At 38.6% G+C, this 25,617-nt stretch overlaps 2 protein-coding genes across 4 annotated transcripts in view; one reads left to right on the forward strand and one right to left on the reverse strand.

The window, feature by feature from the left end:
* CCKAR (cholecystokinin A receptor) overlaps positions 1-20,660 on the reverse strand; it is a 35,467-nt gene extending 14,807 nt beyond the window's left edge. Inside the window, exons 1-2 of one of the 2 annotated variants that reach the window (XM_051790060.1) lie at positions 20,360-20,660; positions 15,864-15,953 (exon numbers count right to left, since the gene is read on the reverse strand). The gene's annotated coding sequence lies outside the window, so the exon portion shown is untranslated. Of the gene's footprint in view, positions 1-11,658; positions 11,755-15,863; positions 15,954-20,359 lie in introns of those variants that run through there. The other variant, XM_051790064.1, reaches the window with a different exon arrangement.
* TBC1D19 (TBC1 domain family member 19) overlaps positions 11,781-25,617 on the forward strand; it is a 46,803-nt gene continuing 32,966 nt past the window's right edge. Inside the window, exons 1-4 of one of the 2 annotated variants that reach the window (XM_051790032.1) lie at positions 11,781-11,932; positions 21,657-21,729; positions 22,488-22,533; positions 24,321-24,396. In XM_051790032.1, the coding sequence (XP_051645992.1) occupies positions 11,834-11,932; positions 21,657-21,729; positions 22,488-22,533; positions 24,321-24,396 (294 nt within the window). In that variant the 5' untranslated portion in view covers positions 11,781-11,833. The remainder of the gene's footprint in view (positions 11,933-21,656; positions 21,730-22,487; positions 22,534-24,320; positions 24,397-25,617) is intronic. The other variant, XM_051790033.1, reaches the window with a different exon arrangement.

A 25,617-nucleotide genomic window follows, 5' to 3' on the forward strand; every position in this document is an offset into this window, starting at 1 on the left:
TTTAAATTCATTTTCATTGTTTAGTCTTTGCTTACGTTACAAAACTGTTTTAAATTTGCCAAGGAGACTCAACTCTCAAAAGATAGGAGAAACAAAAGTCGAAGGACAAATTCTGCTCTGAATTCTCTACACTCACTTTTTGATAGAGCCAGACTCAGTTAGGCTGCTATAGTGTCCCCAGTTATCTGGGGCTTATAAATCAAACATATCAGAAGTTGGATATTTGGCATGTAATCCTTGTATATAGAAAAATTACATTATACACTCTTGATTTTGCTTTAACAAACATTTGAAAATTTGCAGCTAATCTGGATGATCTCTTAATCGTATTTGTGTGTGTGTGCCTGAAGTCAACCTCTCCCATTTGCAATTTCATGCATACTGGTTTGGCCCTCTCTGTAATCAACTGCACTGCTGCTAAGTGTGCTTTGTACAGACAAAGCAGTGCAGAACAGTCACAGATCATACACAAATTGTGGCTACTTCTTGGATTATTGTCCCTTCTTGGACACCTACCCAATGTTCTCTTTTTAGTCTAATGCATTCATTTTGCAATCCCACAACATCAGAAAAATGAATAAATTGAAGCAGGAATATTATTTCGCATGAGATAATGATAAAAGATCAGTAAAAATTTGTATTTTGTTTTTGCACGCTTTGCTTACTTTAATTGCTGGGGCAAGTAAAGGGTTTTTTAAATATTTTAAGTGATATGCCATTGAAATGCTCCCGGATCCTACCTTAACTTACTCTGGTTTTAAACTCGGCAGTACTTGAAGTATAATCTTGCTCAAATCATAATCTAACAGTGATCTTATCTCTTTAATTTTAATTTACATTTCAATTGGAAAGCCAGAAGTGTCAGCTGCAATTTTATACTTTGTAAAGACAGACCTCCCCAAAGTTTTCACTTAATTCTCAATGACTGCTCATGAAAGTTGTTATTAGAAGTCAAATGGGAATGCTCTGGCAAAATAAAAAGTAACACACTATTTATTTCATTTGCTGTTCAACTGAGTCATTTCATACCAGAATATCTCTTTCACAAGACCTTACATAGAGAAGGCTGGAAATTTAAAGTTGGATTCTGTGGAAAATTTTCAAATAAATTCTAAAAAATCAGATCTGATATAAATTGCTAAATAAATCTTCATTGTCTTTTTCAAGAGGAGTAGATGGCAGGACATACACAATATTATTCAACCTAAAATGACAGGAGACTTTTGTTCTTCTGGTCTGATGTGTGTTACTACATATCCAAGGTCTTACAGATTTAATGCTGTTTGAGAAAAAACGGGCAGTATAAATTGATATGTTTTTATGAAATCCAGTTTACTTATCAAGAAGGTAGTAGATTTCATTTCCCTTAATAGAACAGGGGAATGAGAAACAAAACAGTATTATTCCTTGCTTACGCTTTTTCTGTCATCCTGACATGGTGGCTCATTTAGTTAGTGACATGACAACTTCTTTCCTTCTGTTTCCTCTTCTGTGCATCCTCATGAGTGCTTCTTTACCTATTGCCATCCTATTTGTGTGTAGTTTTCTCCTCTTTTAAGCCAACTTAACTAAAACTGTGAATTTGCAAATGGCACCTCAAGTACAGAGTGTTCACCTGTTAGGCCACGCAACTGAGCTGGGATCATTACCTTTAACAGTGGTGTTATATCCATTTCTAAGGAGGAAATAAATGGTTAAGTCTCAAAGATTTGTGCCTCTTGGATAAAGTTATGAAAGCTAGTAGTATCATACTGCGCAAGGATATTATTTTAAAAAATAATATTTTAAATTTTTAAAAAAGGATATTAACTCATATCACAGTTAAATTTCACTGAAAGTTAAAACCATTGCATGGCTGTGGATATTTGGGGATTTTGGTGTCCTAAATCACTGCATAATGATGTCAAAATAGGGTGAATATTTGATTATGAAATACATATCCATATATACATTTTGTCCTCCAAATTCTGTACCAAACCTGCTCTATAGCTATTTTAAGTCTTTCATATTCCCATTCATATTCTTGTTGCAAATCTTCACAGTTATATTTGGGAAAGAAAAAAATTAGCTACATATTAAAAGCAGTTTCCTTCAATGACTCGGTGTCATGAAGCTGAATTGGGGAGGTTTACCCGGGGAGGATACCAGGAAAAGGTTTTTCACCCAGGGGGTGTTTGGGCACTGGAACAGGCTCCCCAGGGAAGTGGTCACAGCACCAAGCCTGACAGAGTTCACGAAGCATTTGGACAATACTCTCAGGCACATGGTGTGACTCTTGGGGTGTCCTGCATAGGGCCAGGAGTTGGACTCAATGATCCTGATGGGTCCCTTCCAGCTCAGGATATTCTATGATTCTGTGATGATCTCCTGCTATTATTTCCCTGTATGTCAATATATATGTGGAGGGTATAGGCTTATGTGTCACATCTTTGATCTAAACATTTATTATGCTGCTTTTATCATTAGCCTAATTTTGCCAAAATGAAAAGCTCTTCCACTGTTGAACAAATCCAATGAGGTATTTTAATTCTGTATTTTGGGGTGACACTACACACTACCCAGCAGAAATTTACCCTGCTCTACTCTCTATGAGTGCAAGCCTCAATGTAGTTTAAGACAAAACCCAGGAAGTTTTTATCCACACTAACTACCAGAGTATATCCATATATTTATTTAAGCTGGGAGCACCCCTTAGCCCATCTGCTCTGAGAAATATGTCCTTTGGTAAACAGTGGGTAGGAATGTCGGCCACAGGGGTCCTTCCTATGAAGAACAAAAGTGATCAATGATAAATTACATTGCTACGTGACTGCTTACTCATATTAATGACTCATAGTTTCTGCTAGGCTGTACACTTTTTGGTTTATCAGCTTCGTAGCTTGTCTCCTCACTTTCTTTTTTGCAATGAATACAAATTATTCCAACCCTTCCTGAGCCCTTTAGCACTACGACCTTTGTAAATGTTTTCTAATATTCTTTCTGGGAACATGTTGCAACATTGTAAGATTCAACCCTGTACCCTGTTAATTAACAAAGTAATACAATTTTTTATGTACTACCACTGTCCTTTTTTTGATTTAGCAAATTTGTTGTGCATTTCAAAGACTTCTTTACAGAGCTCTAAATGGTGATGCAAAACACAAAACATAACTGCATTTGTATATTTAAATTTTTTGCTTTCAGTGTGCAGAGCTTCATCTGAAATCAAATAATCTGGGTTTGTCTGTGCTCCCTAGAGCTGTGCATAACATTTTCATGCAATTTTTCCTTTAAGCAGATGTGTATATTAATTTGTATGTTTTGGTTCAGTGAAAGCAGGGTAGCCTGCTACTCAACGGCTCTGAATCCAGCCTTCAGAGCTGTGCTTTACATATGTGTGTTCTTCCATCTTACTGTTCCACTCTTTCTCAGGTGAATTCTTGAGCATGCTGTTATGATGAACTTATTCCCACAGCAAAAACTTGATCATTTAGTTGTGTTTTATATAAGCACAACAATTCTTGTAACAGGCAGTATTAGTAGTCAATGTTTCAGATAATTTCTGCAATAATATATTCCTATATGTAAACAGAGAAATGGTATTTAGAAATTTGGGCTCAGTTTTACATTTTGACTTAATCTCTTTTGAACTACTACAGGACAACTGTATTATATTCAACATAGGATTCTTTAGGTCCCCCCTATAGCATGAGATCTATCAGAAAAGACTCTATTCCATAGTTGGTGATGATAAATGATAATTATTCAGTGCCCAGTGCTCCCTTTCGATGATGTAAGGTATTTGTCCATGCAGGGAAAGGGAAGCACCATCAGTGGAGACAAAACTGTAAGAAACTTATGAAGGTTCTGCTTGCTATGTTCAGTTCATTCAGCGTTTCCTTTTTGTGGCACTTCCAGCCATCTTTCCAACAGAGCAGATATCAAGTTAAGGAAGCAAAAATCAAGGTAAAGGATATTTGAAAAGTCTTCGTAATGGAAGTAAAAATCTCCATAACCCAAATTAGAGTACTCCTTTGAACAGTTAGGGTAGCTGGTTAACCATAACCACCAGGAAAGAATTACAAAAACCCTATAGCAGTTTGTTTCTAGCTCCTCTTGGTTTATTCTTCCCTTTTGAATCTTCTATTTGAAAATGTTTCAAACAAGGAAACCAAACAACCTACTAACACTTCACATAAAAAACCCAAACCAAACCAAGCCAAAATATCAAAAAACCCCCCACAAACCAAACCAAACCAAACCAAAAACAAACAAAAAGAGAAAGGATTAATCCACTTTAATTGTCAGCAAATCTTAATCAGAAGAGTAAAAGGTACCCAAGCAGAGATCCTTGTTCTGCCACTGAAGTTTATAGTTCTACTTCTTAAAGATTAAGAAGGCAGCTATGAACTAGACACTAAACAGTCTATCCAAGGCGGCCTGCTGATTGTTGAAGACTTGCAACACACACTGATATGACTCTGTAATAAATTGTATATAATTCAGGCAGTGAACTAAAGCATAACAGACTACCTTAAAACATTTATTACATTTTCCACAGAAGACAAATTTCCCTACTGCAATGAGTAGCATATAGCATCAAGAAGCTCTTTCAGTGAAGTAATGCTCAACGCTGTATAACGAATAAATAAAAAATCAGAGGTTTTGATATTTTTAAATAGTAGTAACAAAACATCACCACACATATTTTTTTTAGATATTTTCACAGAATCATAGAAAGGCTTGAGTAAGAAGGGACCTTAAAGATAATCTAGTTCCAACCCCTGCTCCAAGGGCAGAGATGCCACCCACTCGATCAGACTGCTTCTGTTTTTAAAAAGGAAATACTTCTTGTGGCAGAGAAAACCCAAGTTCTGCTTGGTATTTAGATCACACAGACTGGAGTTGATAGGTTTGAAAAGAACATAGAATCCCACCCTAGCATATCCACATACTGATAGACTCTGACCTCGAGATGTTAACTAAGAATCTACTGAGACAGCTCTTTTTAGTGCATTTCTTGCTTACAGACCAATTGGTTAAAGTTTGCAAAAACCTTAAAAGAAGTAGCTGAGTAAGCTATAAAATACATGCCATGCATGAAGTGCATAAACTACTCAGTATATAAACTGCATTTGTGATTCAGCATGTGTTTCTCTTCAATGTGTATCTAGATTGAAAGACTCCATTTCTGTTTTAAGTCCAAGAAATCCTACATCTGTACAATTATATCTTAATACATGGTAAGTGTACACATAGGATTTTACAAACTAGAAGATACAGAATGTTACTGCTAAAAGCTGTGTCACTTGACTAATAATAAAACACATGAAAAATGGACCAAATCTAATAACACTAGAAAAACTTGTATGTTACTTTTGTTACATATCTGATAACTCACAGTTCCTGCTGTGACTCAGGAATGCTATTAAAAAGTACCAGTAATAGATATTATGACCTGAGTTACATGATCATCTCCAGGGAGGCTTATACCTATCTAAAGCTAAGGTCTGGTAGGAAATTACCTAAAATCAAGAACCTGAAGCAACATGAAACCCCTAAAACTAGACTGATAATCCTGGACATCATTGGTAGTCAGAGTCTAGCTCTCAAGTTAGATAAAATACATTACTTCTCATGAACAACTGTCTGCAATAAAAGATGTTTTCTGCCCTGATAACTAAGTTTCCTACATTCTTCAGACTCCATCAGTGTTATTGGGGCAAAAATAAATATTTTCATTACTCCACAGGAAGAGATTATTTTAAATAAAGTATTGGAACTTTTTAAAATATACACCATCACTTTTTGGGCAGCAATTTGAATAAAGCTTGAAAGTGATGAGGGTGAGTCACTGACAGAATTTTCTACTTGTCACACCTCTTTGTTATCAGCTCCAAACAATATATCATGGTTCTGACTGCACAGGGAAAACAGTGGATGTTATGAAGGGGAGTTTGCAGGGTTGGCCCATAACTGAGATTAAAGTTTAATATACATTTCTCTAATATAAAAAGTGAGTACATTGAATAAAAGACTGAATATGACATTCTCTTAAAGAATCTGCTCGGATGACAAATTCAGGGAGCAGCTGTTGGAACCTGACACTTCAGTGCACAGGTGAAGTTCTGCTAATGGTTTGAGACTGATGATTAGGGGTTATGGGTTTCAAACCCTCAAAAATTAAAATGGTTCCACGTAGAGAAAGAAGAAATGAAAGTTTGGACAGGAATATCACTTTAGATGAAAAAAACCACAAACCAACAACACAAAAATCCAGTTTACCTGAGAGGGGATAAAAATGCCCTGCCTGAAGAAAGGCAGATTTGGAGGGGTTTGGGGGTAGGGAGGATGTGTGTGGGTTTTGTTTAAATTTGTTGGTTTTTTCCTCTAATATCTTATCCTTTTGTTTCAGCAGAAAATAGAAGTTGTTGGGCTGGGAGCATTTTTGTTTTGTTTTGGGTTTTTTTGTTTTGTTTTGAAACATGGGTTTCTGTAGCACTTGGCTAATCTGGACACAGCCATCCTTACACGTGACGCCAACTGCCATTAGGGTTTGCACATGCTGCCATCCTCCTGGGACTGTCTCATGCAGCACAAGAAAAAGGGAATAACTTGGAAATCTACACAGTATTTATGATACATTATCAGGGTGAATGCAATGTGCAGGTCCCCGTGGATAGCATTAACCCCCCTAGCAGTCAGGGTGCCCAGGAAAGGTAAGTGGCTCACCTACTGTAATAAGTCCCTAAAATTGCATGCTGAGTCCAATTCTGCACCATACCTCCTTCCCTTACCCTGCTCTGAGTGCATGAAGACACCCATCCTCAGCACAGGTAAAGGGACAGTCTCCTCCCTCCAATCCCTCCCCACCCCTACTCCCCCAGCAGAGAAAGCAGCCCTAAGAGGAGACTTCATGACTTGGCATTTCTAGCAGCAAGAGGATGAAAGGTGAAGGTGGGCTCAGGGCAGCGTGAATGCTGTGAATTGCTTAGGGGTTGAGTGTCTTGTGAGTAGTTGACTGGAAGTGCTAGGATTTTGTTGACTGCTGGGATTTTGTGATTGGGACTGCTGGGATTTTTGTTGACTTCCCTTACCCATTTATCTGTCATCCGAAGCCACTGCCTCCTTTGGTGATACCTGCAGACAGCCCTCTTTCTTATTAGTATTGCATAGGAAAAGCCAAGCCAACTGACTATGTAATTTTTACTTTCCATTACCAAATTCTTGACGCTTTCCAGACCTGCAGTGGCAGATTAATAAAAGACACTTGGGATACCAGTATGAAGTACAGCTAAGTGCTGTAACTTGACATAAAACACACTAAACAAAGATATAACACAGTAGAGCACTGCATCTGCAAATGGAGGAGGAATACAATGCAGAAGAGAATTGGTGTTCAGAGGTGTAAGACTGAGACACCGAGAGGGAAGGACCAACAGCCCAAAACAGAAAAGCAATGACACTGACACCAGGCCTCTTGATAAAACCTCTGGTATGCAGTACTGGACATCATAAAACCACTCTATGTTGACTGTACTGCAATTGCTTATTTGCAATTCAATCACAACAAAAAAGAAGTAATTGTCAAAAACTTATCACATGAACCAAATTAAACCAGTCATGTGATACCAGGGAGACAGGCTAAAGAGTTGGTTGGGATTTCTACCAATGCCTGTTATTTAAGTGATACTTTTTAACAATGACCCCTTTTTTCTCCAGCTGGCATGCAGTAAGTTCCTTGTAAGGAAACAAAAAAGATGCACTCACTTAAGTATGCAGTCTTAACTGCATATGGTAAGGATACACAAGAAGCTGTTAACAGTCCTCAGTGAGACTCTGTAAAGATTATCTCTCTATATTGCCTTACTTTTCAGCTTTGATTGGCATTTACAAGAACTAAGTTTTCCTATCCGTATTGGAGATGTAACTGACCAAAGAGAAACCCAATTCATAGGAAGAAGGAAACCAGACTGGAAATAGCCTAGAAAAACAAGGAATGAAGAGTGACAGATGTGCACGTGCAGGGGGTAACAAAGGCAGACTTGGAGCAGAGGTAGTCATCTGCAGCTGACATTCGCTTTTTCTCCTGATTTCTTGACCTACAGAGATAAGGATGGCTTTTGCAGACCTGCAAAGTTTTTTTCATTGCACATGAAATTCACCGGATGTATCATTTCCCCATATTCCCCAGAGGCAGGGGAACTCACACTCCTAACCAGCAAGGTGTTATGGCTTTGTCCCACTCCACAACCTCCCATCTGGCCAAATGTGGCACCTGCAGACCACAGCATGGAAAACAGCCAGACACTGTGTTGTGCTACCAACGGGAATGCACCACACCTCTGAGTCCTCACATATTAAACAGTCCTGATAACTAACACACTTGCTAAACACTAGGTAAGACTGCCATCATTGTGGAAGTCTACAGGTTTTCACAAAAACTGGAAAGGAAAATGCTGCTGAGGACTATGCCAGACAAGGAGGGAGGGCTTCCTTTTATACTTGCAGCTGCAATGTAAAAGGCCTGGACTTCAGGCACTGACCTGCAGAGCTTAGTGTCATACCTTGGTTTTCTGCATGTGCTTGTCTTAGCAGGTAAAGTTCCCAAACAAACAAGTGATCCTCCTCATATTTTTTTTTAAACAACAAACAAAACAAAACAAAAATATGAGGAGCGCTACTGTCTCCATGGGAACATTTTGCAGAATTTTTTTATGATCTAGCACAGAAATCTATCACACCTTATATGCTTGTTCGGTTGGGAATGTAGACAAAAGTTTCATTAACTCTCAATACACGGAGAAAAAAAATGTGCTTGCTGTTGCCCCTAACTTCATACATGCATGTAAGAGCAGAACTGACAGAAAACTTGATGTAAATCAGAATAGATATTCAAGGCATTGGTAGACAACTGGGCACTTGATTTCCCCACGCTATACCTGAATTGAGAAGCAAGCTCTCCTCAATATTTTGATTAGCATAAGGGACATTTTCAGGTTTGTGTACAGTTCATTAAAGAACTTTTTACCTCTGATCTTCTATTACTATTCTTCTTTAAACTTCATTTTATCCAGAAATGCTGACAGATAAGTCAGAACAGGTTGTAGATAGATAAGTTCAGGTGCATTTTTATATCCGTTATATCTAGTTGTTTTTTTCTATCAACACAGCTGATGGCAACTATCATTTCCTCATCTCTGTCGCTCACAACAGTGAAGAAGTTGCACCTGATGTTTCTGAACCTTGAAACATTCTTTGTTTTACAGAGGCCATCCTCAGAGCTGAAAATAGGTACTGATGCTTGGCTTTGGAGGACAATGATCAGCTTTTCCATGTTACCTCCTCTCTTATCTTATTTATCAATTGTTCTGGGACTTTAAAAATTAGTATTTTGACTTAGTAAATCAGTTTATTAAGTAAGAGTTTGTTTACATGGTTCTGTTACTGATGCACATAGGAATAGATTTTCCCAGAAGAACTAAGCAGATGAAATTTCCTTGCATTTACATCAGCCAGTGAGGTGTACATAGTGCCGCACATCATGGCTGGGCTTCGCGAACGAAGATTTGGGAAAGGCTCTATCCATGTTTGTTACAAGCACACTGGTGGCTAATGAGGCCAATACGAGATAGACAAATCTGATTGCAAAAGGTACAGCAGAAAGACTCCTTAGGTGGTATATTCTACAAGGTACGATTCTTTCTGGGTTGTCTTTTCTCCTAGAGAGTGATCCTGCGTGCGTTCTCAAAGGAGACAGCTGCGTTATAGATGGTGTGTCTCCAGGCCTCCCGGTTGGAGGCCAGAGTAGACCAGTTATGATGATCAATATGGCCAAGGCTGAGATGTTGTTTCAGAGAGTCCTTGTATCTTTTCTTCGGGGCTCCTCTCATGCGGCAGCCGGTGGCAAGTTCACCATAAAGCAGGATCTTAGGGAGGTGGTGGTCCTTCATCCTGGAGACGTGCCCTGCCCATCGCAGCTGTGTTCTCAGCAACATGGCCTCAATACTTGTGATTGCTGCTTGCTCTAGAACAGATGTATTGGTCACATAATCTGACCAGTGGATGCAGCTGCTCTGCTTAAATGAAGGCTATGTCGGCTCCTGGTATCGAGCCTGAATTAATGTCTCACCATGCTGAGCAGACAAGGGTAAAATATTTAAGAGGGTAACAAAACTTCACCCCAATACAGGCTGACTTGTACTCCTCAAGAAGCACACAGAAAGGAGCCTTGGGACTGAATTTGCTGCTCACACCATCTGGATGTGATACTTCAGGGCCCGAAAAGCAGCTTTTTAAATTGTCTCTCAAGTTTTAATGATATGAATCCTGTTACCTCACACTAGTGCAAAGCCACTTAAACCACAGCTAAAGATGTTTTTAAGCTTCTCTTTCTGACTGCCTTGAAACGGGTTTGAAGCCCGTGCACTGTAAACTCCAGCTGAGAAGCAATTTGAGAAGATGCTGCCTTGCAGCTTTTGATTGCAGTAGCTCAGCTGAGGTGCAACAGCTGACTGTAAAGGAAAGTTTAGTCCTTTCCACAGCAAGGGCAGACAGGTTAATAGAGCCATAAGTACTGATGATTATGTCAGTTGTTGTGAAGACAGACCTGGAATGCTCCTAACTGGTTACATGATGCTGGAGCAGGCTTGGAGGGGGCAAGGATGATGACACTTTTCTCTGAAGGTTGCGCTGGGGGGAAGGGCAGGGCCGGCAGCCCAGGTGTGTTTGGATGTCTCCAACACCAGTGTGGCCGAAGAGCCAGACCCACACATAGGCTTTCCTCACGCTCATTTCTAGTGATGATACATTATAAATGTTTACTTAGGAAAAGGAACCAACATGTGAGATTGTCAGGAGAGCTTCAGGCAAGCCTTATCCAACCCAGTGTGTGCACAGCTCGTGGGCTGGAGAAAGCCTGCCAGGTGCCAGGGGAGAGGTGGTGTAGAATCCCAAAAGATATGGGGCTAACGTGTATGTCTCGAACACCGACAGCCGATGGCTGTAGAGCCAACCAAGCACTGTTGGGACTAACAGACAAAGATTGTTGGTACCAACACGCCGTGAGAAAGAAGAGGCTGTGACTGGAGAAGGGGGCCATGCAGAAGTAGGGCAGGACTCTTCTGGGACAAACGTCCTTGTTGTAGTTCCTGGAGATAAGCACAACAAAGTACAGCACAAGTGAAGGAATGAAGCCAAGAAGTGGGCATGGACTGTGGGGGGGTGGAGGGGATCAAGGCCACCAAAGACCCCCAAAGCACTCCGACCATTTTCAGAAAGGCCTGAAAGAATGGATGATAACTAATTTGTTAAATCTGTCTTCAGGGTAGCGAAACCTGCCTATAAACAGGTATCCCCTCAAGCCTAGGTGGCACCCATGGACATCCCAGCAGCTGAATCAAGACACTGGAACAGGAGTGATGATCTTTCTTTTCCTTCCTTTCTTCCCTTCCTTCCTTTCCTTCCCTTTTCTCCCTCTTTCTCTCTCCCTCTCCTCCTCTTTAATTTATCTCTTCCTTTCTTTATTCCCTTTCATCCTACCTCTTTATCCAAAACCCACTGCCGTGTGCAGGTCAGAGACTAACACATCAATTTCCAGTAATTTACTAATAAAACTTTCTGATTCTTTGCGGACCCTCTGACTTCTGCCCTTCCTTTCCACCACCAGCATTTACAAACCTTGGGTTTTTCCTTCCCCTTAACGGTGACACGTCGGCGGCGGGGAACCTTTCAGCGCGGCGCCGCTTCCCGTCCGGCCGCGGCCGCGGGAGCGCGCCCGCCGCCGCTGTTGCCGGGTAACGGGCGGTGCGGCGGCGAAGGCGGCCCGACTGGGCCGGGCGGGGCGGGGGCCGCGATGCTGGACCCGGACCGCGGGCTGTCCCTCACCATCGCCAGGGTCGTGCAGCGCCTGCAGGGCTCCAGCCTGCACTCACAGCTGGAGCGACAGGCCCGGGTGAGCCCCGACCTGCCGCTGGGCCCCCGCGTTCGCCTCCCTTTCGCGCTCCCCCTCCCCGGCGCTTTGTTCCCGGCTGTCGCTCCCGGCCCGGCCCGTGTGGCCTCCTCCGGGGGCGGGGGGCCCGGGGGCTCCCGGCGCCTCTCCCCTCCTCCTCTCCCTCCCTCTTTCCCACCCCGGCGGGGCCGAGTGGTGTGTTTGGCTTCTGGAGCCGTGTTTACAGTGTCTCCCCTTGGGACCGAAGGATTTCGCAGGGAATATGAAGACTATCCCTCTGAAATCTCACTGCTTCAAATATAGGTCCTGAAACGAATTGCTTTTTTAATCTTCCGTTTGGAAAGCTTTAAATGCCCCCCCCCTCCACCGCCCGCTCCCCTAGTGCCCCTGAGGAAATGAGGATTAGGTGAAAGGAAGTGAAAACAAAAAACACTCATGAAAGTACATTTTATTAGCCGAGAAGACAGTTGCCTTTTTTTTTTTTTTTTGTATTTAGTAGCTTATCTGCACTTGAAACAAGATTTTCCTATTTCAGCTGAATTTAATTTAGGATGTTTCAGATTAAAATTGCATCAGTTTTCATAATCATAATAACATAGTCGTGGAGCTATAGTAATTATTGTGCATTATTGAAATACGTTGGGTTGGGTTCTGTAAAATCTTGTGGGTTGCTTTTTTTTTTTTTTTTTTTGGTAAACATTGCTTAAACTTGTACCCTTTTTTTTATCTGCCTTAGTTTTTTTGTGTTTTTAAATGAAACATGATTTTCCTCTTTGAATGTCCCTAAAGCTTTCCAGAGCAAATGACATCACTGCGTGCCTTTTGTGTCTTTTGCTTTGTATTTAAATTTGCTGATTTGGTCCCTAAATGCTTTTATAAATGTATGTCTGCTTTGCTCCTGTTGGCTGTCCTCTCTAAGTATATGTAAGCAAGCAAATGTGTGTGACCCGAGGGGGTCTGGAATTACAGAGGAGTTTAGAGGTTGGGTTCTGCTGAATGTTGGGGAATTCAGCATCCCAAGTAGCCTGACATGAGGAGTGGAGAGGCAAGTTCAAGACCTTGTCCTCAGTACAGGCAGAGAACAAGGCTCTCTTTTAACAACTCTGCTAGTGCTTAAATAAAACCTGTTTGTGCTCAGCTCTGCACACATTCTTTTATCCTTGACCTGGCTTCACTGTCATTTGATACTTGGCGAGTTTGTTTTGAGACTGGGAGAAGCTCGGTGTAGTCAGGACTTGGTGGGGTGTTTAAGTGCTGCTGGTGGGTGACTGTTTTATAGAGCCATTTTGGGCACTGGGGACCTGGGCAGTGCCTTTCCATGGTGGTGGGTGGTGTCTGAAAGGGCAGTGAAGTGCCTAAATCCCTCCCCGACTCAATAGCGTATCAATTTACTCAATACAAGTAGAACCTGTGCATAATCAAAGTGTAAAGGTAACCTATAAAATAAATAAAACACAGTGTAATGGCCACAGTCAAACCTGTCACGGGAGCTTTGCAGAGCACTGTTTTACAAATGTCTTGTAAAGAAGAAAAAAAAAGTATTTATATAGGTCAGAAGATCATTCCAGTCACATGAAGTGCTAAGGGGAAAGAAAATAAACAGGGCAACAAATATTCAAGTTGATTCTTAAGAGCAGGTGTTTAAAGAGTTTGTAATAGAAGATTAAATCAGAGCTGTAGTTCAGTGTAGTGATCTGAAAGACTGGGAAGTTTATGTATGCATCAACTAGGGGATTTCTCAAATGAATTTCCTTTTGGATCTTGTAGTTTAAATCAGGAGGGCCAAAAATACACTGTGTTTACCAGGAATGTTCTGTATGTTCTCCCTGATACAGACTTTTTTTATAATGACCTTGCATGCATTTATGTTTGTTCATGTACAGAAGACTTGTTTTATTTACAGTGCTTGGATGGTCGTATTATTGCTGTTCTATGCAGGTGCAAAGGCCATATCAGTGGGTCCCTTCTTTCTTGTCCATCCCTTTGCAGCTGTACGGAATTAGGAAGGTTTCTGAATTTTGCCTCACTCTGCATTAAACTAATGCTTGATTTCCCCCCCATTACCCAGGGTATTTCTGAAGTTGCACTGTCGAATATGAAACCTTTGCTATTGCTGTGCATCACACCTGAACTCTGGCTTATTGATAGGGTGTGATGGGGTTTTTTGTCTGCTGGTTAACAGTGCTTGGTCTGCACCAGTTGCAGTTTTGATCTATGGGTGGTCCCTTTCTAGGCAATTTTAAGCTGTTTCAGGATTCACATACTGTATTTTGAAAAGTCTTTTGAAGCACTGCATCAGAACAAAACTTACTTCTTTTGGATCTTTATACTGCAGTTATATTTTACAAATATAATTCTTCATCTGCTAGTGTAGAAAATGACATTGCTGGTATTTGTTCCTCAAAAATATTTACCATCTTTGAAAACATGAGTCATGACGGATCATAAGGTCTGTTATAATATTGCCTGAAATTTTGAGAGGTCATGTACTCTTCACAAGCAGTATTTTAACTATTGACAAAAAATGTTTTGTATGTTTTGTAAATTCATCTCTTCTTCTATTGTCTAGGAAGGAGAGCTTGAAATGAACAGTTTCATTCACGAGTTAATAAAATTTTGGGGGAAAACATAATATCTCACACATCATTTGTGAGAGGTGATAGAGTAGCCCTGTGGTTATGAACTGATCACACCAGTTCTATGCTTGACTGTCACTGGGAGCCTGAGCTTGTGTCAGGGGCTGTGATACACAATCTCTTTGAAATAACTTTGGCCTGGGCACCAAATGATTTGCTGTCATGGCTTTACCTCGGGGGATACCAAGATAATCACATTTTTGTCCCAAGGACTGAAGTAGAGTCATATGGTTGTGGGTGATGATTTGGTAAAAAAAATGTTAGGTTGATTTTTGTAGGTTGAGTTTTGGGATATTGATAATATAGTTAATACAGAGAGATTAATGCAGGAAAGAATGTTAATGTGCCTTTGGAATTTCTTCTGAGCATGTTTATTAGTGTGTTTGAAAGGAAAGAAGAGCCAAGAGCCAAAATATTAGATAGTAAATTTTCAACAGGTAGAATTGTGGCTGTGGTTAGTGGGGTAAGGGCGGAGAAATCTCATCTTGGTTTCTCAGGCACAATGTCACTGTGCAAGGTTGTAACCAAATTTGCTTTTGTCTTAATTTTTCTCCTCCCTTTCTGAATTGTAATTGTTTTTAACTAAGAATTAAAGGGGGTTAGAAAACTGAGACATGCACATCTTCAATGACAAAATGCAGTTTTAAAACAAATTATTTTGTGTAATCTTGCTAGAATTTTGTTTTAGGGAATATCTGTATCATTGAACTAACAGTAAAAGTGGAACAGCTCAGAGGCATGAAAAAAGTGCTACATTTTTAGTACATTTTCATCTGCAAACAATTCAGGAACTTTGTCTTTCATCATGTTTGAAGGAAGCTGGGCTTTATTAATCAGTTAATTAATTTTTGTCCCACACAAACCTGTAATAAAAATCAGTCTGACTTGGAGTTGCCCAGAACCTCTAGTGGCCAGAGGCAAATAACAAGTTACAAAAGACCTCAACAAAAGCAACCAACAAAAAACAGCCTCAGAAGTTTATTCCTAAAGAGCTTTTCTAAAACAGGAGGTGACAATAAAATGAAAGATAAAGGTTCTAAATTATGTTTAAATTGAAGGTGAAAGACTCACAGTGCAGGGAGTGTCTCTTGGCATTGTCTGTTTTGATGTTCTCAGTTCTGTTTCGTGTAGGTGTGTCTGTGGTGGGACAACTTGATGGAGAACTTGCAGAACAGCTCAGTAAGGGCTGTCAAAGTGGGCTAAAAGTGGCAGTGTAAGCATAAGAATGAGCCCTGACACCCCATCCTACCCTACTGTAGCAATTAAGTTTGGGAGTGAGAATAGACATTAGGAGGTACCTGAAGGTATGAAGAGGGTGTGTAGAGGAGATGTCATGGTCAGAATTGTTGTCCTGAGGAAAGGACTCTGCCATCATTCTTTGAGCAGACCTGTGGTAGAACCAGAAAGGTTTAAAGACAGTGCTAATCTAAGTGAGAGCTAAGGGTCTTCACAAGACTTCAGATGGGGCAAAAGAGAAGAGCTTGCTTTGGGAGCACAAGGAACATTGTTGCTGGAGTAGTGCCCTACTGTGTGCTTCTAAAGGGAGTACAGGTAAACAGATTAATTTATCTGGAGTGAATGGTTTGCAAGGTATCTGATGATACTATTTTCATTACATTTTTCTCCGACAGTTAAAAAAAAAGAAATTTATACCAATACCAGCTTAAATAAAAGATCAAATTAAGGAGGAGAATGTTTCTGTTCCATGTAGCATTTATTTAATAAAAATTAGCAAAGAAATGTGTAGCCTCATGAGTCATCATATATAATTAATGGTTCATTTTAATGCTTTGTATTTAGCAAAGGACTTATTATGCCCTCCTGACAGAGCTTCTACTTTGTTTTAAATGGTTCAGCAGTAACATTTGCAGTACAGTGAATTTTAAATGGAATGTAGTTGACTCGGTGTTGAACAGGAGTTCAGAAGCAATGCAAGCTTGATTGGCAGAGTATTACTTTTTTAGTAATGTGGATTCTATTTTTTACCTTGTGTATTTTATTTTCAGTAATAATTTTATATTCAAATAAAACCTAGAAAATTTAAATAAACGTCAAAATTACATTGTTAAAATACCCTGCATATCTTGTAGCACAGTGTAACATTTGAAGCTGTTTATGCCTCTATGAGGCTATTTCAACTGCCAGGCTATTTTTACTTATATAAGAAAGTTAATGATACTTCTTCCCTTTGTGTAATTACTGTAGAAATTTTGAAGGGTTGGAAAATTGTTGATGTAATCCAGGTTTTACACTTACTGAAATTTGTTTAGTTAGGCTCAGAATGATTATTCTTTCTGTTACAGAAATATATAAACGAAAACCAAAATCCCTCCCTTAAAGTTACAGGATTTTAAATTTTTAGGGAGTGTTTATGTTAAAATTGTTGTGGTTGTACCTGAAGTGGTTTTTACCAAGTCAGCTTAATCCTCATAAAGTTCAGTTATGGCAGAATGGAGTACATAAGGAAAGGTGAATATTTATTAGCTTTCATTGAATTTACTTTTGCTAAAGTTAGGCTGTATTTGGGGATTATGCTTTATTGTAATTTGGGAAATAATAGCAATAAAAGCAAAAAACATTGTGCCCTTGTGCGAATTCATAATGAACAGCAATAAATGCTTTGAGAGGGTACATGCTTATCTAAACCAAAAAGGCTTTGAAGAGAAATTATAGTGGATAGCCTGTAAAAATATTTAGATTGTGTAAAGTTATTTGCAGAACTGTTTGCAGCAGGATAAAAATATGTGTTCACCTGATGCAGTTCCACATTTCAGTCTAGTTGGATCACTTCTCTGCAGTGTTTATTCTTGTTGAGAAAAGAAATAGTTTAACACAGGAGCTATGCTGGAACACTTTGTTCTGTCAAGCCTCCTCTTTGTATTATGTTGCTGATCCTCTAGCTGTTTTCCTTTACTTCTTTGAGTGCTGTGGTTGATGGATCTGTTTCTTGCATGATCAATGCTGCTCCAGTCATGATGCCATTTCCAAATTTAGATGCTAATTTGTGGATAGGTTGATCTCTGTGTTCAGTTGTATGAATCAATTTACTGTGCCCACCAACTTTTTTATCCTGGTGCTGCCCTATCCTATTGCTTGCTTTCAGTCTCATCAATGTTGAGTGTCTGGATTTTTTTCCATCTTGGCATCCAGACACAGAGAGTTTACGTTTAGATTATCATTTGTGATGGTTGACTGCCTAGATCTCAGCAGGATACCTTGCCAAAATCGAAGGCAAAGATATACACAAAAGATTGCTAGTGGCACCTTAGTCATCAGAAAGTATGGCAAAATTTTGAAAGTCCCAAAACTATCCTGCTGTTCTGTACAGGTGAAGAACAGAGGGTACCAAGAAGTGCTGTAATGAGAGCTTGTTTTATGAAGGAAGGTCTAACGACCAGTTGCTTCTTGATTTGCAAGAACATAGACACCCAACGCCTGGACTCCAGTGCCCTATCATAAGATTATGCACAATGCTAGTTTTATGGGAAAAGAAACTGTTAGGCATTAACGTTTATTAAAAATAATTCGTTATTTCTTGCTGAAATATGCTACATTAGTCCCTGTTTCCTTTCAGGGCTCTGTGTTGGCCTGACTCAGCCTCTGAATATTGTGACGTTTTTCCCTGGTCTGGCTGCCACCCTTTGCCTTCATGGATTGTTCCCCTATATTGCTCACTGTCTGTTACCCTGCTTGTGATAGTCTCCTTATAGTAACAGATATTATTTTTCTTCTAGAAGTAAGATACTCTTTCATCAAGATGTGTGTATTGAAATTGGAGTCTGTAGTTCTACTGGGTGTGTGCTGCATTTTGATCATGCAGGAAATGAATTCAGTTCATCAGTAGCAATCTCATCGAGGTGGGGTTTTTTTCCCAATAAACCCTAGCCAGGCATTTTTATCTTGTAAAATTGTAGTAATGCTTTTTATATAAATAAAGTTTTGTCAACAAATTTTTCATTCTACCAAAAACTCATAGAGAACGAAAATGCAAATGAGACTTAGGCAGTATGTTGTACCAAGTAGTTTAAAACAAACCAACCCTAGCTAAAATATAAACACCTAAATGTGTTTTACAGCCTAGTACAACATCGTATAAGTTAGATCACTGTGTCCAAAGGAAAAATAAAATTATGTGGGAGACCTGGTCTAGTAATTTTGGAACATTAGCTCTTCTAAGTCTCCTCTATTCCTCAGTTTAGTTCCCATAAACACCCATATAAATTTTAAAGAGGCACCATTCTGTTAAGTTACAGCAAAGCAGTTCTGAAAGATTACCTTTCACTTTCCAAAATGGGTATTTTCCCTGGTTATGTCTTATAGAGGCAGGGTATGTTCTTCTGTGTGAGAGTTGGCTGCAGCCACTAGCTGGACTGTCTGCTGGATTCTCACCTTTCAGCTATCTAATTTCTGATTTGAAAACTGATCAGTTTGCCCCAGTCCAGAGGGCAGTGACTCCCTAAGAGTTTCTATGGCTGTCTTGCTCTGCTTAGCACTTAGGAATGTATTGATCGTAATACAGTAGTAAACTAAAGGGAAAGTATAAATGGGAGGAGGCTTTGGCAATTAAATCCTGAATTGGCAAGAGTGGAGACAGAAGTGCCTCTATAATTTGGTGTGGAATTTTCACATGTCTTATGTGAAAATTTGTCTCAGTAGGGCATTTTTCAGCCAAAGGAAGAAAATTACACCAGAGAGAGGCTAAAGATAGAAGTTTTGATAAATTAAAGATAAGTCTAAGAATATTTGCTACAGCTGCAGAGGGCTAGGAATAATGAAATAGAACTTGAGTGAATAAATGGGCACAGAGGGGTGAAGGTAACTGCTGGAGGTTGATGCACTAATGTAGTCCTTGGAAAAAGTTTTCCCCAAAGTGCTGTCCTGCTTCTCTTTTGACTGCTATCCTGCTGCATGCAAGAGGATCACTGGTTTTTTTGTTCTGCATCTGGGGAACAGGCTGTGTTGGTAACAGCAATTTACAGGAAAGACCTCTGTTCTTTTGGCCTGACAGGGAAAGTAGTCTGTAGACTGAACTCCTTTATCCACTCTAATGCAATATACTGTATCAATTTCCAGAATTTCCAGGAATCTGCAAAAAACCCACTGAGAGTTGTCAATTGGACTGTCAGACCTTCCTTAATAAGATAAGAGCTCACAGATATGTGAACAGCAGAGAATTAAAATACTATTCTGATCGCACTTCTGTCATGTCTCGCACTGTTTACAGTGTCAAAACAACCCACCTTTTAGTAGATTGTACAGAAGCTTTTTTGTGTGTAATTCATCATGTGTCAGTGAGTTTTATTTGTGAGGGGCTTTTTGCATATCTAAAAAGCATATATACCAGGTCTGACAGGTAAACACCCATGGACCTTGAGATTAAAATTAGCTATATTTAACCCAGAAGACAAAGTTGAATATTTACAGAAGGGTGCACAAAAACTTCCAAGGAACAGTACTGCAGAATAGGCCCAGCTTGATGCATGTTATTTTATTTAAAATTCCTACAGGAAAGGTACGAACCCACTGCCTAGCAGCAGGAGGAATCCTTTATAAAATACTCCTTGAAGCTGTTGCTTAAAAGGATACTGTTTGAGCTGCCCAAGAACTCCAATGAAAATCTTAGTTTCCCTGATGTTAGCAGTGATCCTTTGCCAACTTTTACCATTGTGCTGAATGGAGTATATGTTTGTCATTTGACATGAGAGTTTATATATAATTCACCAGACCTCAAAAAGCATGCTTACAGTCTTTTTGCTGTTGCAGTCAATAAACCAAATATAAAAGCCTTCCTTACCTGTAATGGCAAGGGGACTTGAAATAAGAGCGGACGTACTGGTGCTGTCAGTCTCGGAGTTATTGGCCATTCCTCTTCTCAACTAGGGAAAATTCATGTAGACTGACTTTTCCAGCAAGCTCTGCAGCACAGAAACACCCTTTTCCATGTATAAATTGTAAGGCAAATTATAGGATTGTGGAGTTTTAGTTGTGTGTGATGGACCTAAAGCATGCTGTGCAGTCAGCAGTGCTGTTCGGGCTGGCAAACTGCACAAGCTGGTGAAAGGTTATTTTTAATAGCAGTATAACTTACTGCAGTCGAATCAGTAGCTGACAGGCCTACAGCATATTGTTGAGTAGCTTCTGGTAAGAGATGTCTCACATTTCTATGTAGATGATATGGCCATATGCTTCTAACGTGTGCCTTGAGCTGTCATGGCAGTGGAGTAAGTTGCACACAGATCTCCTGGTGTTATTTTCAGGTTGGCAGCCAGTGTTGCTATTCTTTTTTCTAAACCTCTAGCTTTATTATCTGATGTTAATCAGCTATTGCCACGCTCCATGCTCAGAAAAATATGTAGTCACTTGACAGAAACTTCTGACTTTCTGCCTGTTGTCCTTTTGGACCTTTATGGTGTATTTGTTTTCTCCTTTGGTCTAGCTGTAGAAGAGGGAGATGCTATAGCAGCTGGTCCTGCTATTGCTGGAAAATCTGCAGCACCATCTGTGTGGTAGTGTCATGGTATGGTTATAAAGCTGGTTGGTGCCTAATTGTCTGTGTGGAGTGCATTTCATTACAAGAGGTTGTATATACCCAGTAGTCACAGCTGCAGTGGGGAATGTTTGGTGCACAGTTGGCTTTTTTGGTCTGAAAATGACATTTCTTGTCTGAAAGAGGTGAACTGTGGGAGGTTAAGTGTGAAATTATAGAATGTTTTCAGTTTGATTCTTTCAGGTAAAATACATTGATTGGCTAGTTTTTTACACGTGTATGTGTGTATTTATGACCATTTGTGCTAAGTGTGTGGGGTACTTGCTGAGAATATTAAATGTATATGTCACTGCATACTCGTACTCCCTTCTTCTCTCCTTCCCAACATACAGCTTTTAGCACTGATGGAAAAGACAAAGACATTGAGTGAGAAAAAAGTTGACTGATTTTTTTTTTGGCTGCAATTACCATTGCTCAAAGAAGCAGTTTAGTTTGTGTGTAACCTTAAGCATGTATATGTCCTACTTCATAACTTAAATCATGCAATTTACTTTCTCTTTAGTGCTTGATGCTTATTTATTTGTTCATTTATTTTTCATATTAGGTTAGCCTACACAAACCAGAAATTAAGTTGGAATCACTTAAAGAAGATATTAAGGATTTTCTAAAGACGTCAGGTTTGTAATACTTCGTTGATACATTTGTGAACAATATAGATCTGTATAAGCACGTTTATGTCATAAGAGATGAATATAGTCCTTAGTGCAGCTTGATGTCTTGTCACTGACAGGAGCCAGAAGCAGACATTCAGTGAGTGCAGATTATTAAACTAGATAGAGAAAATTAAAAGGGAAAATGTTCTTTGATTCCATCACCATTTTGAAAAACATACTATGCAAAGAAATGTTTTTATAATTTTATAAGATAGTGGAAATTTTTTTAAAGTTCTGAGTGATACGAGAGTTCAGTCACTTCTGAAAATGGAAATTAATCTTCATGGAGGTATTCTTGAAAATTTTACCTTCATTAAATTTCCAGTTTGCATTGGAAGTTGTAGGCTATGTAACTATAATGTGAAGATTTTATGATAAGCGATTTAAAATTTATAATCACCAGGAACACTGTGTCTGTTAATATTAATAGATGTTTAAATAAAATGACATCTTTGAAAAAATAGGATGTAATTTTTTAACCAAAACTATGTTGTAATTATTTGAATAGCAGATGGAAATAAAGGATATTCAGTCTTTACACAGGTTTCAACTTGTAGTTTTCCTATCTGAATTGGATTAAGATTTCTTCATCTCTTCCTATCTGTCTGGTAGGTAGACAGGAACAGACAGAAAACTCCAGTGACTGCAAAGCAACCTCTGATTCATGTTCTGTTAGTATTAATTCCTGAAATTGTCTTCTGGTTATTTTTTTATTTTAACAGGTTGGGAAAAGAAGCTTCAGAATGCTGTTTATAGTGAACTCAACGTGTGAGTTTATTTAGTATTTTTATTTAATGAGCTCTACTCACATGATTTACTTTTGATTCATTTGTATATGTAGGTGTATAACATGTTACTATAATCTGCAAGATCTGTCATACCAACAGTACCTGCTTCATTTCTGTTTTTAAAGTGTCGTTATTTCTTTTTCATCCTAGTGAAAATATTGGACTCAACTACATTTTAAAGAATGAGTGAAACAAATATCACCAAATCACCAATTTTTTTAGTTACTTTAGTATTTTCTTTGTTGCTTTATTTCCAAAGGTTCCAACAATCATAATATAATTCTTGTGTAGATGAGGTAGTTGCTACAAATGAGTTTTAATTATTTTCATATGTTTATTACAGCATTGCACATAGTGGTTGTATTGTTATTTTTAAAATTCTTTAAGATATTGGATCTCTAGGCTTACTAGTGTGTACAGTGTTCATCATGCTTGAGATATGGTTATAAACACACCAAAATTGGTCAAGTTTCCTTTTTATTATTGTTCATCAAACTTCAGATTAGACTTTTGGGAAGCATAAGTTGCCTTTACATTCTGACACAGTGGAAAGCTGTATTTCATGATAGATATAGCCTTTAATGCAACTATAAAATAGGAAATGTGTATGGAAATCTATTTGTGCTAATTTAAATAAGCTTATTAGAGTTACCAGTTTGGCACAATGTATCTTAGTAGTAGCTGGGACTTGATTCAGCCAAATGCTTCTGTCTGTCAGTAAGGATTCATCTTCATCATATCTTTCCAGGGAGAAATATTTACCTGTCTCTATGGCTAATGCTGATACTTTCTTTGAGTTCATGGAAATAAGCAGCAAAATAATGAAATTAGCACTGGAAAATTGAAATTAACTAAGAATACCAAGATTTCATGAGCACTGTGGAAAAAACAAGAAGCAGCATTGCTCCATTTTACACATAGGGACACAGTAGGCCAGAACTCATTCGCAGCAAGTAAAAGAATGACCTTATCAGTTAAGAACGGGGAGAAATTTGGGGAGGGTTTCCCAAAAACATATGATAGGAACTGATTGAATACATGTAAACAAATGAAAATTCAAGTTAACTATTAGAGAAGCTATATGTAAATTTTGTTTCCTGAAAGACATTTTAGATATTTAAAACTAAGCTGGATAAAATGTTTGGCAATAACACATTGGAAATAATCTGAACTACTGGAAGATAAATTAGTGTTTTCCTTGGTTTTTTATTTTTGGTCCAGGTTTAATATTTTGGCATAATGTGATTTATGAGTGAACACTCAACTTTGCTTAGATCAACACCTCAAAGTTCTAATTGCTCTAATTGGAATTGTACATAGAATGATGTACATGCTCACTATTGATTTTTAAGGGATATCTTCCAAAAAAATGCATTGTCTCTTGAAAAAATGTAATGCCCTGGAGAGTGAGAGTTCCAGGGAATCATAAAGATGATATGATGTGAAGAGAATACACCTTTAAAATACCTGATTTGTCAATGTAATTGTTTGATTTTGTTTTACAAATATGTGAAATTATAAGAGATTCTTTTTAATATAAGAAAAACTCATGTTGAAATGTTATTCTTACATATTGTTATGTTATTTGTATCCATAGAATGGATGGGGAAAAAATACTTTTAAAAATAATTTTTAGTTTTGATCGACATACACTGTGTTTTTACTAGTGCTCTCATGAAAGAAGTTTGTGTTTAGGTTTACAAATACAGGATTAATTAAGCAAAATACTAAATCTTAACATTGAAGGTATGCTGTATTTTCTTTAAGGTTTCCTCTGCCCTGTCATCCTGCAGCACCGCCTGAGCATATTAAAGAACCTTTAGCCTATATGAGGAAAGCACAGGTTGGTGGTTATCAGTTTTATCATTCACATCAGATCTTTAATTAGATTATTTGAGATTTACTCTGTAGAATGTATTTGTACAATTTCTAGGTTCTGTACTTTAGGAAAAGGACAGATTTGTAATTGCATCAAAGTAATACTATATATGTGACACTTTACATATATAAAAACCTGCTCAAGTAATTCTCCAGCTGTGAAAGAAGTATGATATAGTGGCAAGTGGGTGAAAAATCCAGAATAGAGATGATGTGACTGTGTCAAAGAGGAGAATTTGGTTTTATTGAGAAGAAGAAAAAGGGAAGCTATAGGTCATTTCACTTGGGGCTGCAAAAATATTTTTTTGAAGAGACACATCGCAGTGAAAGATAACAGGCTGCAGAGACAGTGAGCTCTTCAGAAAGAAGAGATGTATTTAGGACTTAAAAATGTGAAAGGAAGATGAAAAATATAGAGCTAAGGAGCTTATAGCATATTGAAGGAGAATAAGAGAAACTGAACTATAAAGATTAAATGAGGATTTTCAGTGTCAGAAAAAAATATATTTGCTTCATTGATTTTAATTTTTTGCCAGTATATGCCATTTGAAAAAAAATTTAAAAATCCTTATAAAAATGTAAAACCAAAAAAAGCTTCAAGAATATGATCTAACCAAAACATATGAGATACGATAAAAGTGTAGTTAACTCAGCTGTGCCTAGAAATACATTGTAGTATTGTTTTACAAGGTATTCAACAAATTGTGTTACTTTTACAATCATATTTGTTGTTTATTCCAGGAAGTCTTACCTTGCTGTCTTGGTTTTCAGTCTTTAGCATTTGGGGAGAAAGATTGTGTTAACCAATTCTTCTTGTTCTTGTGTGGTGTGAAATGTAATGCCACAATTTGCAGCCTGATTAATGCAAAACCCACAGAGCTATATTTATGTGTATGTTTGTCTAAAGCAGTTTCACTGGTTATTGTTTTACAAAAGTGTATACAATACTTACAGTAGCCAGTATTTTTAGCCTTATGTAGAAAGGCCTGTTATTTCAGTAGTTTAAAAATGAGAAGAAGTCCTGTCTTTGCTAGTTCCAAAACTTGATAGCCCTATTTCAAAGAGTATTAGTCATCCATGTCCTCAGGGGCGGGTTAACCCTGGAGGCAGCTCAGCCACTCGCTCACTTCCCCCCAGGGAAATGGGAGAGAACCAGAAGGGCAACAGTGAGAAATCTTGTTATAAA

This window comes from Manacus candei, unplaced genomic scaffold, assembly GCF_025592945.1.
Source record: "Manacus candei isolate 608988 ecotype Guabito, Panama unplaced genomic scaffold, ASM2559294v1 h1tg000028l, whole genome shotgun sequence".
Classification (NCBI taxonomy): domain Eukaryota; kingdom Metazoa; phylum Chordata; class Aves; order Passeriformes; family Pipridae; genus Manacus; species Manacus candei.